The sequence below is a fragment of the Rhineura floridana genome, chromosome 17, assembly GCF_030035675.1.
Source record: "Rhineura floridana isolate rRhiFlo1 chromosome 17, rRhiFlo1.hap2, whole genome shotgun sequence".
NCBI classification, from domain to species: domain Eukaryota; kingdom Metazoa; phylum Chordata; class Lepidosauria; order Squamata; family Rhineuridae; genus Rhineura; species Rhineura floridana.
In genome coordinates this window covers 20,271,831-20,290,315 of record NC_084496.1, presented here as the reverse complement: position 1 = coordinate 20,290,315, position 18,485 = coordinate 20,271,831, and the positions used below count along the sequence as shown (strand labels likewise).

The 18,485-nt window shown below is 42.6% G+C and overlaps 1 protein-coding gene across 2 annotated transcripts in view; it reads left to right on the top strand.

Annotated features, from left to right (window-relative positions):
- The window catches only part of ADAP1 (ArfGAP with dual PH domains 1), a 113,291-nt gene extending 97,798 nt beyond the window's left edge, over positions 1-15,493 (top strand). The window contains exons 10-11 of one of the 2 annotated variants that reach the window (XM_061600470.1): positions 7,016-7,244; positions 15,079-15,493. In XM_061600470.1, coding sequence (XP_061456454.1) covers positions 7,016-7,244; positions 15,079-15,158 — 309 coding nt within the window. In that variant the 3' untranslated portion in view covers positions 15,159-15,493. Of the gene's footprint in view, positions 1-7,015; positions 7,245-8,833 lie in introns of both variants that reach the window. The other variant, XM_061600471.1, reaches the window with a different exon arrangement.
- Positions 15,494-18,485: the final 2,992 nt, after the last annotated feature.

Here is an 18,485-nt window from a genome sequence, read left to right as displayed (position 1 = left end):
CGTATCAACATTACCATACTTGCATGAGTCAATTAAAATGGACGGGAATAGGACATTTTCAGTCGGGCAACTACAAAATATTTTATGCAGGAAATGAGAAATTAAGAAGAAATGGGGTTGCTTTCATAGTGAGAAGTGATGTAGCAAAAGCAATTAGGAGCTATAACGCAAGGTCTGAGCGAGTGGTATCAATGAGATTAAATGGGAAACTTATTAACATAACCATCATCCAAGTCAACGCTCCAATGGCAAACGCAGAAGAAGAGGAACTTGAGAGATTTTACGCAGAAGTACAGGGAGAAATTGATCACACACCAAAACAAGATGTGCTGATAATCATGGGGGACTGGAATGCAAAAGTAGGGAACAGAGAAGAACTAGGAATTGTGGGGAAATGGGGCTTAGGTGACAGAAATGAAGCAGGAGAAAGACTTATTGAATTCTGTGAAGCCAATAATTTGTTTCTTGCAAACACATTTTTTGAGCAGCTGAAAAGATGGCTGTACATGTGGACATCACCAAAAGGTCAATATAAGAATCAAATTGATTATATAATCGGTGGCAGAAGTTGAAGAAGTTCCATACTTTCTGCAAAAACAAGACCAAGAGCAGACTGTGGTACAGATCGTGAACTGGTCATATTGAAAATCAGAGTAAAGCTAAAGAAGAACAACAAAGCAATCATAATGCCAAAATACAATTTAAATAACATCCCAGAAGAATATAAAGATCAAATAAGGAACAGATTTGAGGCTTTAAATTTAGTTGATAGAGTACCAGAAGAACTATGGATTGAAGTCAGAGATATTATCAGGAAAGAATGCAAAAAGACAATACCTCTAGCTAAAAAGAAAGACCTAAATGGATGACTGACGAAACTCTTAAAATGGTTAAAGAAAGAAGGAAAACAAAAGGAGATAGAAACACGGTCAGACCCTAAATGCAATAATACAGCGACTAGTGCATTGGGACAAAGAGAACTATTATTGTTGTTGTTGTTGTTGTTGTTGTTATTGTTGTTATTATTAAATTTTATTTATACCCCGCCTTTCGGCCAAAGGCTCTCAAGGCAGCTTACTAAGAAAAATAAACACAGGTATAAGAATACAACAAAAATACAATAAAACACAATTTACAAAAATTAAATAACAAATAACATTATCATTATTGGCACTACCAAGAAAGAGGAGGTAGTGTTAGCGGGGGCAGCAGGCGCTAGGGGAGTTAGATCAGGGAGAGGAGTCAGACAAGAATGAGATCCCTGGAGGCGTTGAAGGGGGGGGGACTCTGCCAGCACCCCTATTGATGCAGGTCCAGTGCCGCCTGCGAATTCCCCACCTGAACTATTGGGAAGCGACCCTTCGCGCCTTCTAACCCCGCCCATGCAGGAATCCCTGAATGGCACTTCAAACGCTTCCCCACCAACCAGCTTCTTGCTTCCTGAGGTCATGCTGTAACCTAGGAAAGCCCTGCTGTTGGATGGGCCATCAGAGGCTTGCTCCCCTTGCCCTGCGCGAGGAGAGAGACTTTCAGAGGGTGGAACTCCGGTGGAGCTGCCGTCTACGCGCAAAGACCTTCCCTACTTAAGCAGGTGCCCTCCCAGACTCTCGTGCTGATTCAACTCTCCCCACACGTTGCAGAGACTGTTTAGGTAGATTAGTTAGGGAAAGTAGTGAGTCAGAGTAGACAGGTTTATGAGGCGTGCCACTTTGGATGTGACCATCACATTAATAAAATGAGAAAAAGAGCAAACATCACCTCAGTCTGGTTCCTTCATCTCTGGGCAGGACACCTATACTCTGGACAAGAGGCTACCGTAAGGACAGAATATGGAGAAACCAATTGGTTCCCCATCAGAAAGGGTGTGAGACGGGAGTATTATATCACCCTATTTGTTTAATCTATATGCAGAACATATCATATGGAAAGCGGGATTGGACCAAGATGAATGAGATGTGAAAAGTGGAGGGAGAAATATCAATAATTTAAGATATGCAGACGATACCATACTACTAGCAGAAACCAGTAATGATTTGAAATGAATGCTGATGAAAGTTAAAGAGGAAAGCACAAAAGCAGGACTACAGATGAACGTCAAGAAGACTAAAGTAATGACAACAGAAGATTTATGTAACTTTAAAGTTGACAATGAGGACATTCACCTTGTCAAAGATTATCAATACCTTGGCACAGTCGTTAACCAAAATGGAGACAATAGTCAAGAAATCAGAAGAAGGCTAGGACTGGGGAGGGCAGAATTGAGAGAACTAGAAAAGGTCCTCAAATGCAAAGATGTATCACTGAACACTAAAGTCAGGATCATTCAGACCATGGTATTCCCTATCTCTATATATGGATGTGAAAGTTGGACAAGAGCGGGTAAGAGAAAAATCAACTTATTTGAAATGTGGTATTGGAGGAGAGCTTTGCAGATACCATGGACTGTGAAAAAGACAAAGAATTGGGTGTTAGAACAAATTAAGCCAGAACTATCATTAGAAGCTAAAATGATGAAACGGAGGTTATCATACTTTGGACACATAATGGGAAGACCTGATTCACTAGAAAAGACCATAATGCTGGGGAAAACAGAAGGGAGTAGAAAAAGAGGGAGACCAAACAAGAGATGGAGTGATTCCATAAAGAAAGCCACAGACCTGAACTTACAGGATCTGAACAGCGTGGTTCATGACAGATGCTATTGGAGGTCGCTGATTCATAGGGTTGCCATAAGTCATTATGTGCCTTCAAGTTGATTACAACAAACATATAAGATTGCATGGACTAGCAATCCATCTGATCCATCTGCTTGCAGGTAATCACAGGTGGAGAGAGTGCCTTAGCTCTCCTGTCCTGTTTGTGGGATTCTGGACTAGATGGGCCACTGGGCCTGAAGCAACAGGACTCTTCTTACGTTTTTATCCATTCTTAGCGAAGACTGGAGAACATTTATTAGGCTCAAGTTGGAGATGAGCAGATTGATGGAGATGAACAGGAGAAAAAAAGAAATCTAACTTTGAGAACAGATGGACAGTGGAATAAATTAGTCAGAAGTTGCAGCATTTCTTTTTTGGCTGTATAGTTCTGTGAAGTCGCTTCTGTCACAGATGCTGGGAATCAGGATGCTGAAAAAATGGGATAGCCTTTTGAGTAAATTAGTCCCCTCATTCATAGTGAAAGGATATGTTTTAAAGGAAGCCTTTAACGAGAAAGGGTAGAGTACAATAGGAAATGTAGTTTTCAGTTGATGGCTGAAGCAAATCGTAGCCCCCAAATCTTGCCATACAAATTAGTGAAGACTGTTGTGAAAATTTGTATAAATGCTAGCAGAGAACGTCAACGGTCTGAAATGTGCGTTTGCATTTACCTAAGTGGCAGGCTTTTATCCTGCATTGAGATCACTGAGACTTAAGACTGAGTAAAATAAGAAAAGCTACTTTATTTATAGAAGTACATAAAGGTAAAGGTGTCCCCGCACTTGTAGTGCGAGTCGTTTCTGACTCAGGGTGACATCTTGCGACGTTTACTAGGCAGACCGTATATATAGGGTGGGATTGCCAGTTCCTTCCCCAGCCTTTCTTTACCCCCCAGCATATGCCGGGTACTCATTTTACCAACCACGGATGGATGGACGGCTGAGTGGACCTCGACCCCTTTTACTGGAGATTCGACTTCCTCCTTCCGTTGGAATCAAACTCTGGCCATGAGCAGAGCTTCGGCTGCATTACCACTGCTTACCATAGTAGTTAGGAAAGCCATACCTAGTTTTAACTGACTAACTAAGTAGCAGATGCAATGCCCAGGTCTGGGAGTTGCCCTCATGGCTCAGGAGAGAGAGAGCAGAGACAAAGGTGTCTCCTCTCTCTCGGACAGTCGAAGAAGAAAAGAGAGGAAAGGGCGGAAGAAGGAGGGGCAGATAAGCTTCCCTGAGATGTATCAGTCTAACGACAAAAGGAAGTCCGTCAGAGCAGCACAGGTAAAGGTAATCAAGCCTATCCATCTGGAGGACCTGAACTCTATCTCCCTTCTGGAACACAAACAAAAGAACAAAACAGGAGTTGCTCTTGCCCCACTTCCAACAAAAGGGCAGGGGCGTTATGCCAGCAAATCTGAGATCACTTTGTCATCTCATAGGATGGGGGAGGTTTTCTATTGGAAACAGTAATATTTTATCATAAGCATCAAAGTCACGCTGAAGATGGGCGATGGTGTCAGGCCTTTGGAATCCGGGGGAAATGGAGGAGCGTTTCATTTCAGGAACATTTCCCTATCTCTTTATAACCAGTGATGTCTCTTAATATACACATTTTTACAAAGCAATCTTCCCTAATAGAATGCATTTTGCATGTTATTTTCACTAATATATACATGTGTATGCACACTTTAGTATCTCATTTTTCCAATCTTAACTTCAGTTCTCCACATTTCAATATCTATTTATCAGGTTCCTGAAACTGTCAGCATTTTAGTGCAAATCTCTCCCAACATACCCATTTTGCAAGCATTGTCCCCAGTATCATGCATTTTGTATCCTATTATTTATATATGCATTTATGAGAGTCAGTGTGGTGTAGTGGTTAAGGTGTTGGACTACAACCTCTGAGACCAGGGTTGGAATCCCCACACAGCCATGAAGCTCACTGGGTGACCTTGGGCCAGTCACTGCCTCTCAGCCTCATGAAAACCCTCTTCATAGGGTCGCCATAAGTCGGAATTAACTTGAGGGCAGTACATTTACATTTTTATATGCATATTTTACCCTAATATATGCATTTTTGTACATGTTACCTGTCTGGAGAACTGCCTTGGAAAATTTGGAGAAATGCAAATTTTGAAGGATGGCTGTGTTTCTGTTTGCGTATTGTTTTGGAAAGTACAAATTTGGTAAATTCACCTTTAAATGTGAACAGAATTGAATTACTCCCTCCGTTCCTACTTCCAGCATCACACCTTGTTCCTGCAGCACCTGCACATTGCACATAGTTGTCTCCAGAGAAATCCCAGCATATGAGCACCTGATCATTGTATGTGGATAGGGCTATGGCATGATGGTGATAATGCATGAACAGGGATAACATAAAAGGAGAGTTGGCTTGTGTGCAGTCAGTGCCAAGGCCGTCCAGGTTGTTAATAGGCACATGCAGAAAAATATGTGCAGTGAGAAATTCAATTCAATTCACATTTAAATATGAACATTCCTGATTCACACTTTCTGGAACAATGAACCCAGCTGCAGCCATCCTTCGAAAATTCATATGCTCAGAATTTTGCAGTACAGTAGGGCCCCGCTTTACGGCGCTTCGCTTTACAGCGATTCGCTAATACAGCGGTCTCAATTAGACACAATTAGACTAAAGCCCCACTGATACGGCGCTTGTTCTGCTTTTATGGTGGTTTTTGGGCATTGCACACCATTCTATTAAATGAGTTCCGCTTTACAGTGGTTTTCGCTTTACAGCGGGGGTCCAGAACGTAACCCGCCATTTGAGTGGGGCCCTACTGTACAGTTCTCCAGCTAACTAATGTGTACAAAAACACATATAATGGGTTAAAGCATGTAGTGGTGAAAATAGCATAAGAATGTATTATATTTGGGGAAATTGCTTTGCAAAATTTTACATTAAGCAAAATTCCATAAAATATTATATTAAGAGACAAAAGCTGATGAACTTTCATAAGGAGTTTTTTTTAAAATTGCAAACTGATGTGGAAATGTGGGAACTGAAGATTGGAAAAATGAGAAACGGAGAGAAGCCAAAATTGACAGATGAACTATCCCTCACAGAAGCACTTTGCACAAAAGTTCAAATGTGCCTTTAGTCCAAGTCTGCTTACAATGAAAGTCTCGTAAATATCAAAGTGATTACAAATGGAACGGAGTGGAGTTCACCCATTGCTATCTACGTAGTGTAGTTAAATTACAGAATTCGCTCCCACAGGAAGCCGTGATGGTCACCAACTTGGATGGCTTTAACAGGATTAGACAAACACATGGGAGATGGCTGCTAGCCATGGTGGCTATGCTCACCCTCCACAGTCAGAGGCAGCCTGCTTCTGAATACCAGTTGATGGAAACTATAGGAGGGGAGAGTGCTGCTGTGCTCAGGTCCTGCTTGCTGGCTTCCCAAGGCATCTGGTTGGCCACTCCGAGAACAGGATACTGGAGTAGATTCGCCACTAGTCTGATCCAGCAGGCTCTCCTTATATTCTTACATCTCCACAGATGAAGGCAACTTCAAATCAGGAGATATTTGGTGCAATGCAGAATCATAGCAATAGAAGTAGACTTCCAGGTAGGGATGTCAGAGTATTCCGTTGGGAATGGGAGTAAAAATTGCCGCAATTTGCATGTTTGTCCAAGGTCAGGAATGAAAATTATGCATGTGAATACAAGTAGTATTCACTATCATTTTTTAGTCTGCAAACGTTGTGTAAGTAATTATGTTTTCTGCATTGTTTGACATTGCCCTTCCATTGAAATGCACTGTATTTAATTCCAGTGGGTGGTATTCAATGATAGTCTTACTCAGAGTAGATTCAACTGAAGTTATTGGACATGACTAACTTAGGTCTATTAGTTTAAACAGGTCTACTCTAGGAAAAAAGTTAGCTGAATACAATTCAGTTAGTAAGATGAATAATGTAGGTTTTAGCATAAGACAAACTAGCGGAACGGAAACAGTGCTGATTGTGACAAACACAGGATGGGATAGAAACTACTACCTCCTTACGTCTCTATAGGCCATCTAGTTCAACCACCTGCTTGATCCAGAGATAGTGCAACTTGAACAGATAGCTGTTCAGACTCTGTTAGACCTCCAGTGAGGGAAACTACCACTCCTCTAGGTAACTGATTCCATTGTCAAACATCCATCCTTTCCGCGTTTGAGATCTTTTCTACATACATTTTATGATTCTGTGAGCAAAACTCACAGTGATAATCTCTGTCTCTCTGGAAAAAAATGCTGATGCCTTGAAGTTGTGCTGAGAATCTTTTGCTTTGTCATCTGCACAGGATGCCTTTGCAAGGGGCGAAGTTTTCATTGGAAGCAAAGAAAACAGCTACAAGGTCTTAGAAGGGCTCCCACCGTCTATCCAGGGAAACCACTGGCAGCACGGAATAACCATCGTGACCCCAGACAGGAAATTTCTTTTTGCCTGCGAGACGGAAAGTGATCAGCTGGAGTGGATTTCAGCTTTCCAGAAAGTGATAAGTAGGCCCATGTTGCCACAGGAATATGCAGGTGAGGGGATGTAACATGACTGGGAGTGGGCCATCACTCGGTGGTAATGTTTGGGGCATTTGCTGCTAATGGGAGCGTCGAAGCCCTGGAAAGGGCAGCATGGGTTTCCCCACTTGGTGGGTAGGCTTGGAAGGAGGGGGAAAGACCTAGGAAGCTGCCTTAACCTTCCCCACCACCTGCTTGCAGATCCTTCTAACTAGAGGTGACAGGGACTGAACCCAAGACCTTCTGCATGCAAAAACGTGGTTGAGGGAAGGGCCATAGCTCAGTGGTGGAGCATCTGCTTTGCATGCAGAAGGTCCCAGGTTCAATCCCCAGTACCTCCAGGTAGGGCTGGGAGAGACCTGTTTGACATCCTGGAGAACCACCACCAGTCAGTGTAGACTAGTGGTTCCCAAATCTTTTAACCCCCCCCCCAAATGGACCACTTGAAAATTGCTGTTGGTCTGGGTGGACCACTTCATGATTTATCTCCCTGATGTGGATATTGTAATGTGCTGTGCCAGATGCTCTGTGATTTCCCATTGTGCTTCTACTGCTTCGTTGTATAGAAATAAATGGTATAGATTCACATTTTAATATGGTATCAGAAAAAAAAGAAGCAATAAAAATACAATTAAAAATCAATATGAATATTTAATGTAGATATACCGCCAACCTCCTGAATAAAGCTTGTGGACCACTGGTGGTCCACGGACCACAGTTTGGGAACTTCTGGTGTAGATAGTAGTGAGTTAGATGGACCAATGGTCTGACTCTGTATAAGGCAGCTTCCTACATTCCTATTCCACCATTGACCAATGGCACCTTCTCCACACATTTCCCCAAACGTATTTTTGGGTGGGTGGAGGGAACTGAAATAGATGCATCACTTACTTAACAAATCTAAACTTCCTGTAATGCATGATATAGAGCAGCCTTGTCCAACCTTTGGGCCACAGATGTTGCTGGACTACAGTTCCCATAATTCCTGACCATTGGCCATGCTGGCTGGGGCTGATGGGAGTTGCAGTCCAGCAACATCTGTGGCCCAAAGGTTGGACAAGGCTGATATAGAACTTGGGGCCCAGTTTCATCTTGAGATAAATCCTGTGGTGCCAAGTTCCTTGCAACTGACCTGTTTCAAATTGCAGGTGGGGCATTTTTTGTTTGAGCTAAGCTTGCCAGCCATTTAAAAATATCGGTTGATTTATTGTCTGATTTATCCTTAATCAAGCAATTAATTAATCGATTCAATCTGCATAGGAAATAAACCTTTGAAGGGGAAGAAATTCTTTGTTTTTGGCATATGAACCGTCTTAAAAGAGGTATTTCCTCCTAAGATAAATTTGTGGCTGCTGTCTGCAGTTATTTAAAATGTCTTTTAAAAAAGGGTTGTCCCATTAAGCAGGATGCCCTTGTAATCGATCAAAAGTGTTTTAATCAAGTAACCTAACCAAACATTTGAGCTTTATGACATTGGCTGCATGTGCACTTAGTGCTCAAACCGTGGGTTAGCCACTAATCGTTGATCATTTGGGATGGCAGCCATCACTTACATGTAAATGTTTTGATCAGTTTTTGTTTGTTTGTCCTTCTCCCCTTCACAGTGGAAGCCCATTTCAAGCACAAACCATAGCAGTATCAGGCTGGACAGAACCAAGGAATGAAAATTTGTTTACAACACAATCAACATGGTTTGTTCTTTGTGATGTGAGCAATGGCAACATACTCAGCAAATCACATTGGACTAACAAGATGGGAGGTGCTAACAATGGCCTCTGTGCTGGGAACGATGGTGTTGCAGAGCCAAAGCAGACACTGTTTTTTAAAAACGTTGCATATCCTAAGTGAGAGGTGATATGGTTCTTACATCTCAGGCTGTCCGAGGCACTCCCCTTAGTGACATTGTCCGCCATGCCTCACTACATTAGGTAAGAAATGATCCTGGAGGCTTAGCATGGGAGATTTGGAAGGATACTTACACCATCTTCTTCCTGGCTAACCTGTAATGATAACAACACCCTTGTCCAAAACTGTTTCCTGAAGGGTTTCATAATCTCCAGTGACCAAGGATATCTTTTTCAGTGGATGGCAGCCATTAACTCGACACTCATGGAGAGATGGCATTCATTAGGTCCACTGTCCACTGTGTCTAGAGAGAACCAGCATGAAGCCAAAAAGGCATTGTGTGTGATGCTGACATTTCAACAAAGGACCAACCATCATCTTGCCATCATATCCCACGAGGAGTCACTTTATAGAACTATCCATTACATGCTCATTTGCTGGTGGGTTGCTTCTTATGTCCTTGTGTTGCTTCATAGAAGGTCCATGTCTGCTTGAAGAGATGACTTTTGTCATGATGTTTTGCTGTGGGGGCTCATAAGGGGGAAGGCAGGAGAAGAGATCTTATTAGCAACGTGCTTGTAGGAACAGGACAAGGCGTTGACAGTGAAGTCAAAGGATGGTGGCCTTTGCTAGTGATGGGAAAATTTTGTATTCACTTCGCATTTAAAGCCATATAGGCATTTTCCGAAACAATAGAACCCAAACACAGCCATCTTTCCAAATTTGTATTTATCCAACTGTTTGGTATCCAACCAAACAGTATTTAGCAAAATGCATATATTAAGGGTAAATGTGCTTAACAATTAACTAGTGAAAATAACATAACAAAAATGCATTATATTTGGCGAAATTGGCACTAAAATGCTGAAGAATTTTTATGAGAACTTTTAAAAGAAAAAAATAGCAAATTGCTGCAGAAACATGGAGAACCGAATATCAGATTGGAAGCATGAGACACTGCAAGAACCAAAATTAACAGATCCCACCACTCACCTGGAGCTCCCTTGTTGTTGCCACATCCCTGTGCTGACAAGCACACTTGCCACTGAGATCACACTGTCCTTTGTTGTCCCCCTACAAGCCACCACTGGTGCTTGGGTGTTAGGACCTGTTCAAGTAGCATTCAGTTGGAAAATGTTTATTCCAAGCCATACAACCTGGTGTGGTTCTGAGCTGAGGCAGGCCTGCACAACTTGGTGCCGAGTCGAAATGTTCCCTGCTAACTTTACCACCCTGTACCCAAAGAGCAGCAAAGTACAGGGCAAACTTTACCCATGGTGGCAATTGTGCTTGCAGCTGCTGGTTAGTGGTTTGTTTGTTTTTAAACCTGCTAGGCTCCAGAGTGAAGATTGGAAGTCTTGCCCTCATTCTGATGATTCCACTTGAAATGACATTGTTGTGAAGCCAGTTCAGAGTGAGGGCTGTGTTTTCCCTCACTCTGGAGTCTGATGGATAATTAAAAAAAAAAGCGCACACACACACACAGCACTCAGGACTTCAGTGAGTACAGTTGATGTTGTCACCACCATCACAAGACAAGTGGTGGTAGCAATGGAAAATGTGGAGAAACTTCATGCGACCAACTTTGCACACACATCCCTCCTGTGCTGCTTTGTGACTTGAACATAGCCCACCAAGTCATATAGAATCTGTTTTTGCTGCCTCCCTGGGGTTCTTGACATAGGCTAAAATATGTGGCTGGGTTTCTTTAATTTTTGCTTTGAAGTCATAGATTGGGCAGGCCTAGTCTAAAGGACTGTGATAAGAACTACCATAGCTTTCTCAACCCAAGAGCCGTGTGTGTGTGTTTAATTAGCAAAAGGGAGCCACTCATTGTAAAAATTAAAAGGCAAAGCAAACTTCTTCAATATTAAACTCTTTATTAATTACAAAATTCTCACCTATACTCTTGCACCTATCGGAAATACATACAATCCTTTGAAATTCTCTCTCTCCCCAAATATGGTTGACTGGTGTGGTTTTGACATAAACATAAATGATTCCAGGCTATGGTGGGAAGGCACCTGAGACCACCATTTTGCTGAAGCAAAGCAGGTCTTGGTCTGGTCAATGCCTGGTTGAGGACTGCCTGGGAACCATATGTAAGCCACCTTGGTTTTCTATCATGAAAAGAAAGGCGGGGTATAAATGTAACAAATAAATAAAAAATAAATTAACATTAAAAATTAATTTGTGGAAAATGATTGGCACAAGCCAGCAAGTTAAGCATGTTTAAGGCTGCAATCCTATGCACTCCTATTTGGGAATGTAAGCTCCCTTGGGGAAGAGCCGCAGCTCAGTGGTAGAGGAACTGCTTTGCATGCAGAAGGTCTTGGGTTCGATCCCTGGTATTCCAGATAGGGCTGGGAAAGACTGAAACTGTGAAGCGTCACTGCCAGTCAGTGTAGACAATATTGAAGGACCTCTGGCCTGACTGAGTATAAGGCAGTTTCCTATTATCACCGTGGGATTTACTTATAGGTCAACATGCATGGGACTGGGTTGCATAACTTGTTTTCAATGAAAGTTAAGCATATACTTAAATCTCTCCCATTGGATTCCATAGGGCTTAAAATTGCTTGACGTTGGCTGAGTTGTACCCTATGCTTTGGTATTAGCAGATGGATTGCAATTGCCACCTCCTTGGAAGTGAATGGGGAAATGTGTTATCGAGAACATGCACAGGGCTCTGATCAAGGGTATGGGCTAATACTAGAAGGTCCTTCTGTGCTACTAATGTGGGAAGGGGTTACATGAGAAGCACATTATTCTGAGAAAGCTAGGGAACTGAGTCACAAATTTGGTCTGCAGAAAGGGGAATTTGCTTGAGATGTTCGTAACAGGTGCACCCTTTCTCTTTTTTCAATGAGTCCGTGTCCAGTCTCAGACCAATCCTGGCTAAGTAAAAGCCCTTGCAGAATATTCCATGTATTGCTCAAATGTGTAGGTAAGATGTTTGTCATGCAGTTTTGCTTGCTTAGCTTTGTGGAGATATTGTTAGCCTTACAAGAAGTTTGATATGTTTCAGTCCAGTCTGTCAGCAAGGTGCACCTTTGGAATTTGTGCGGTGGAGCAGGGTAAAAGAGACAATCAATGGGGACCTTTAATCAGAGGAGGTTGTGGAGTAAACTGAGGGAGCATCCCAGAATCTCCTGCCTGGATGATTGACATAAGTGAGCCATGCCATATGCCACTTTGTTCTAGAGGTTTCTGTGCAAATTAATTTGCAGATTTACAGTGTGACCCTAATTAGGTCTGTTCAGAAGTAGGGACAGAGGAGAAATTCAATTTAGTTCTCATTTAAAGGTGAATTCACACTTTCCAAAACAATACGAGAACCAAAACAGAGCCATCCTTTGAAATATGCAGTGTTTACAAAAATGTGGAGAACTGAATTTAGGAACTAGGAAAAGGAGAAATTGACAGACCCATCCATCCCTACTCAGGAGTAAATCCTATTGCAGGGTTAGTCAGCCAAGGAGAGGGCAAAGAGTGGGTGGTGGCTTCCTTTAAAGCCTTTATGCAGGTTCCTTCTGAATGCCTCCCCTCCCCCTCCCCCCAGTTGGTCTCAAGCCTGCTGCCTGCTGGAGTCAGCCCAGCTGGTGGACATGCTGCTGTCTTTCTGACAAGGCACATAGTGGCCATGTTGTGAAGAATGTCATGCTTCATCTTTGTAGAAAACTCGAGTTGCCTGGACTGCTTGGTTTTTGTATGGTTTTAGTGACGTGAGTGAAAATAATGTTTCCAATGATGGATTTCTGTTTTTGTAAAAGGAAATAGCACAGGAGCCCTTGTGCATTCCAAACAAGTTAATTAAATGTAGACGAAATGCAATTCAAATAGGCTGCAGTGTTGGTCCATGGAAGAGCCTACCCAAGCTTGGGTAGAGCAAGACAGGCTTGGTAAAGAAAACCTAACAGGGTCGGGGGCTGCCTCAGATGACCTTTTTACTAGGCATTCCTCTTCATTTGTTTGCACAAAGCTAACATGGAGGTTACATGAAGTCCACTTTTCACTGAGCGTTTGTTCCGATTTATTTGCAGGGAGGTTATACAGCAACAAGCATTCGTCCTGATTTGCTGGAAGTTGGATGTCTTCCCTTCAGTTGATTGCTATCCCGCACATTTTAGCAGATTCACTTTCGTTGCACAAAAACTAAATATTCAGGATGTAATTGAATCCCTTCCGCAATATAGGGACAGTCTGAGGTGGCCATGTGTGCTTAATCCCCTTGAAGCCAGAGGTCCTGAAGCTCATCTAGATTTTGTGCAGGATTCTGTCCCAACAGTGGCATGGTAAGGATTGACGGGTTGACAGAAATTGGAAGTAGCACCTATTCAAACACTTTAGCCCAGGAGTTCCCAAATTGTGGTCCGCGAGCTTCATGCAGGTGGTCGGTGGCATGTCTGTGGATTTGTGGTTGAAGACAGCATCACATGAAATATTCCTATTTTAAAAAATTGTATTTTATTGCTTTTATTTCTTGTGGTACCGTAAATAACACATTTTATTATGGCATAAATGTTTGTAGATTAGGCTCCACTTTACCAGATGAAGGGTAATCTTCAGCCCTAGATGGATGTAGTAAGTGGGCAGAGGGGGAGTAGCAAGTGGCGAGGTCAGAGGGAAATGAAATGCAAAAAGGATAGTGACAGTGCAGTTATTGAGTGTATGCACAATAAGCACAGAGAGCTTTGACTGCACTTATCTTGCATACATTCTAGCTCCTTGTTACTATCCACACTTGATGCATTTTCTTTCCCTCTGATCTCACTGCTTTACTCCTTCCTTTTTTGCTTGAAGGTAGGTAGGGGTGTGTTTGTGTACACCTTAACCCACAGGCCCCACTTGCATGTCACGCTAAGCCAAATCAGGGCTTAGTGCGAATGGGTTGGCTCCCAAGGAGATCCAAGACACTTTGCTCCCTTCCAGGCTTTTGGGGTCAGTGTAGTCCTAGGCCAAGGTTTAGCTTGCTGCAAGGGGTGGGGAACCCTCTTGGCTCCATGGGCCACATCCTTAGCAGGATTTGCTTTGTGGGCCAAATTTGACAGGTGGGCAGGGGCTGATGCCTGCACTGCCCCTCCTTTTGAAAAAGCAGCTGGGTTCAAGAAATGCCATGTCAATTTCCTGGAGCAATGTTACACCAAACGCATTCTGGAAAATTAAAATGGCAGCACTGGGATTGAGCTTTCTGTTGCTGCTGCCTCCACCAGGTATACCCACCAGGAACCCCTGGCATAGGAAGGGGGACCTCTGGAAGGCATTCTGCCAACTGCCTCCTCTAACCTAAAGCTGGTCTTGCATTTCCCAACTCTGCTTAAATGAAGCAATCCCAGTAATGACAATAGTAATAATTATTGTTTAAAAACTAAGCACTATACAAGTGGACAGCATCTAAAACATGTTAGGAAGCAAAGGTCCTATAGATTTTGTGCAAGATCCATTAGCTGCAAAAGGCGGAAGCCCAGGACAGGGAAAGCCAATGTGGCATTCTGAAGTTGCTGTGACTAGAGCTCCCATGGTGCCTGATAATTGGCCATAGGGGCTGGGACTAGCGGGATGAATACACAACCCCTCATCTGAAGGGGAGTACATTGGCTATTTCTGGCTCAGGGTATGGAGACACAGAGCTTTCGTGCTACTTTTTTTAATGTGTGAAAGGCCACTGCAGCAATTCATAGATTTTGCAGCTGCAAGAGGACCACCCCAATGAATGAACCTTTGCTGGGATTCCGAAAGTTAGCAACTGTTTCTCCACTCCCCCCCCCCCCCCGGTTGCATTTGTTCTTCAGGAAATATGGTAATATGTCTTATGCTATTGCAAGCCACATATACCCTCTTCTGGCTCTAGCTGTATTTATCTTTCTATTATATGAATACTGACAGATTTAGCAGAGTAGAATCAATGCCAGCCTTCATCCTTTGCCAACATCTGCTCATTCTGCCACTTGGTTGGTGCTTCATCTCTTTCTTCCCCCTGCTGAATTATATTAATTCTCCGCAGCCTCAACTATGACCTTCACCAAATTTTCCACATTATGTACAAGACAACATGTCCATGGTGATTATCAATACTGTGCCTAACACAGTCTTGCTTCTCCCTCTGGAACGACTGCCCACTTTATTCAAAGAGAGAAGGAGGGGAAGGTGGTATATTTTAAGTTTCAAAACAAAATGCATTTCTTTGTCAGTGTTTGTAAAATAAAGATCCTCTTGTTTGTTGTAAGTTGCTGGTAACAAAATTGTGGTACTAAATGTCATCCACACCAATAAATTATTATTCTGTCTGATCAAGAGAGAGAATGTCTGGTTAAATCTGGGGGGCAATTTTTTTTTCTTTAATTGTTTGTTGGCAAAGAAATTTGTGATACAGGCATTTGTGATGAGTTTTCCAAAAACGTTTGTGATATGAGTTTTCCAAATATGCAATATCAAAAGCAGTTATAAAAAATTATATTTGAATTTGTTCATTTATTTAAATATTTATCAACTGCACTTGCATAAAAATACAGCAAGGTTCTGTACATAACACAAAATTACAATAAAAGCCTTGCTGTATTGCGAGCTGCAACATGAAGAGCTTTGGGCCTTGAAAAGCAGGATATAAATATCTAGATAAGTAAACTTCTACAGCTGGATTTGAAGCTGCATGTGTTGGAAGATTCAGGATAGACAAAAGAAAGTACTTCTTTACACAGTGCATAGTTAAAAGTATGGAATTTGTTCCCATAAAGATGTAGAGGTGGCTACCAACTTGGACGACTTCAAAAGAGGATTAGACAAATTCATGGAGGATAAGGCTATCAATGGCTACTAGCCCCAATAGCTGTATTCCACCTCCATTGTCGGAATACTTCTGAAATAAATGCCAGTTGCTGAACACTGCAGCGGGGGAGAGTGCTGTTGTGCTCATGTCCTCCTTGTGGGAATCCTATTAGCATCTGGTTGACCACTGTGGGAAACAAGATGCTGGAGTGGATGGGCCTCTGGTCTGATCCAGCAGGGCTCTTAAACAGGTGCTACAGTTGCAGTTCCCCTTCACAAGCCAAGAGCTGCAGTTGCACATATTTAAAAAGAGATGGAAAAGGACAATGCAAGGACCAGATCAGCTTGTAGTCATACACTTGTCCTGATGCAATCTGTACAGCACAGGTATCAGGAATGTTTAGGCCACCAGTTGTTGCTGAACTACAATTCCCATCATCCTTGGCTATGCTTGCTGGGACTTATGGGAGTTGTAGTTCATCTGAAGGACCAAAGGTTCTCCGCACTTGCCCTAACACTGGCAGTCCAATATATAAGGAAAGGGTTTATTTTCTCCTTCTCAACCTCTTTTGCAGTACTTCTCACTCCCTTTGACATTTCACAACATGCATCTCATTTCACACGGGTCTCACTGCCCCAGAAGCATTTCCCAACTTTGACAGGATGTGTTCTTTCTACAAATGTTGGGTGTTTTCGTTTAAACAGCCTTGCTAAAGAATGGCACCTCTTTCAAAACCAAATTTCCTTTAAGAGAGATGCCTTTGAAACTTATCAGAGGGAAGAATGGCAATAACATGGCACAGCAGTGGGACTTTTGCAAGACTGAGCAGCAGATTTAAGCACTCATTCCATAATTGGCACCTGCATGTAGCAGGTCAGTTCTGAGCATCTTGGGTCAAGATGGATGTTAAAGCAGGGACAGATTCAGAGAAGCACTGTGCTGAGGAAGAGTCCTGAATGCAAGCTCTAGAGGAGAGACTAAAGGAGTGGGTATTTTTAGCCTAGAGAAAAGAAGATTGCCCAGAGAGAGGTGCTGGTAGTTTTGAAATATTCATCAAGGCTGGGAGGTAAAAGGCCTCCCTTTAAATACCAGGATGTAAATTTTAGTTAAGCAGCAGGAAACACATCCTAACTGTAAGCATCCTAACCTAAGGAGGTTGTGCAAATCTCTTCCTCAGAGTTATCAAGCAAAAAGTGCTTCCGTGAGAACCTGGCAAAGATGCTCTAGGTGCCCTGCTTGAGGGATAGGGAAATGGACTAGGATAGACACCCCACTGAGCCCAGCCTTAATTTGCGAGAGTGAAGTGAGCTAATGTAGCATAGGAGCACAAAAACCCAAGCTGTGGATCAGGAAAGTCAAGGTTCAATCTCCCTACTATGAACTTGCCAGAAATAAAGCATCTTGCAGGATCTTAAAAGACTTCATAATGGCATAAGATTTCATGGAGCAGGGCTTACTTCATTAGATGTATGAACTGGGAGATGTGCAGAGTGAGTAAGAGTGAGAGAGAGAGAGAGAGAGAGAACGAGAACATTGCACTCGGGGTCACGTGGCAGTGAAATGCAAAAACATACAATTTGCAACATTACATTTAAAGCTTAAATGTATGCAAAACAAGCAGTGACCAGAGACAAGTGCAGTAATTGGCAATTACACTATTACCCATCGCTAGGCAAGCCTTTCAATATCTATAAAGTAAGGATAAAGCCTGCTTTAAAAGGCTGGTTGGGAAGGATTACAGATGAGCCTTCTGATTAGCCAGAGATCTCTAAACAGATTTGCTCACTTCTTCAGAGGCCCATGCACATCACAGCACACCCTTCTTTTGTTTTGCTGGAAGGAGTGCATGAAATGAATGGGAAGGCCTTGCAGGTTGCAGAACTCTTGGGGATGTGTTGGGGATTTCATGCTTACTAAGAATTGTGATGTATATAGAACATAGGATGCTATCTTATCTCACATCAAGCCATTTTGTCCATTTTTTCTAGACCAGTGCTGGCAGCAATGCTCTAGGGTCTCAGGCAGAGGTCTTTCCCCTCACCTGCTAACCAATCCTTTTTAAACTGGAGACGCCAGGGACTGAACCTGGCACTTCCTGTGTCCAGGGCAGGCATTCTAATATGGAGTCGTGATCCCTCCCCTGTATCGCCTGAAACCGAGAGTCTTGCTTCTCTCGTGTCCCTCATTTCCTGGCCAAACAATTCTGAATTCTTCAAAAGGCAGTCACACACGAGGGCATTACACTTATTAACACAGAAAACATTTAGTACAAGCTTTGGGTTTGTGCATGGGGTAGACACAACCATACTTGACTCAACTGATCTGCAGAAAGCCTTGCAAGCAATTAGACCAAACAAGGGGGGGGGAGATGAGGAAGAATTGTTTCCTAACACTCCACCTGATGCATTTGCAACTGATTTTTTTTTAAAAAAAAACCCAACATAGTTTGGACTCAGAAAAAGAGCCCCTTTTGTTTCTGAAAGCCAGCAGAAGCCAAGAATAAAGGCTTTAGTGCCATCTAGTGATCCAAAATAAAATAGGAAAAAGGTCTGCATGTGAGTTTTTCAAAGTAGGGCTTTGGGTGTAGGCATTTCTCCCCCATGTGGGTTTTTCTTTCTTTTAAAGAAAAAAAAAACACAAGCTGC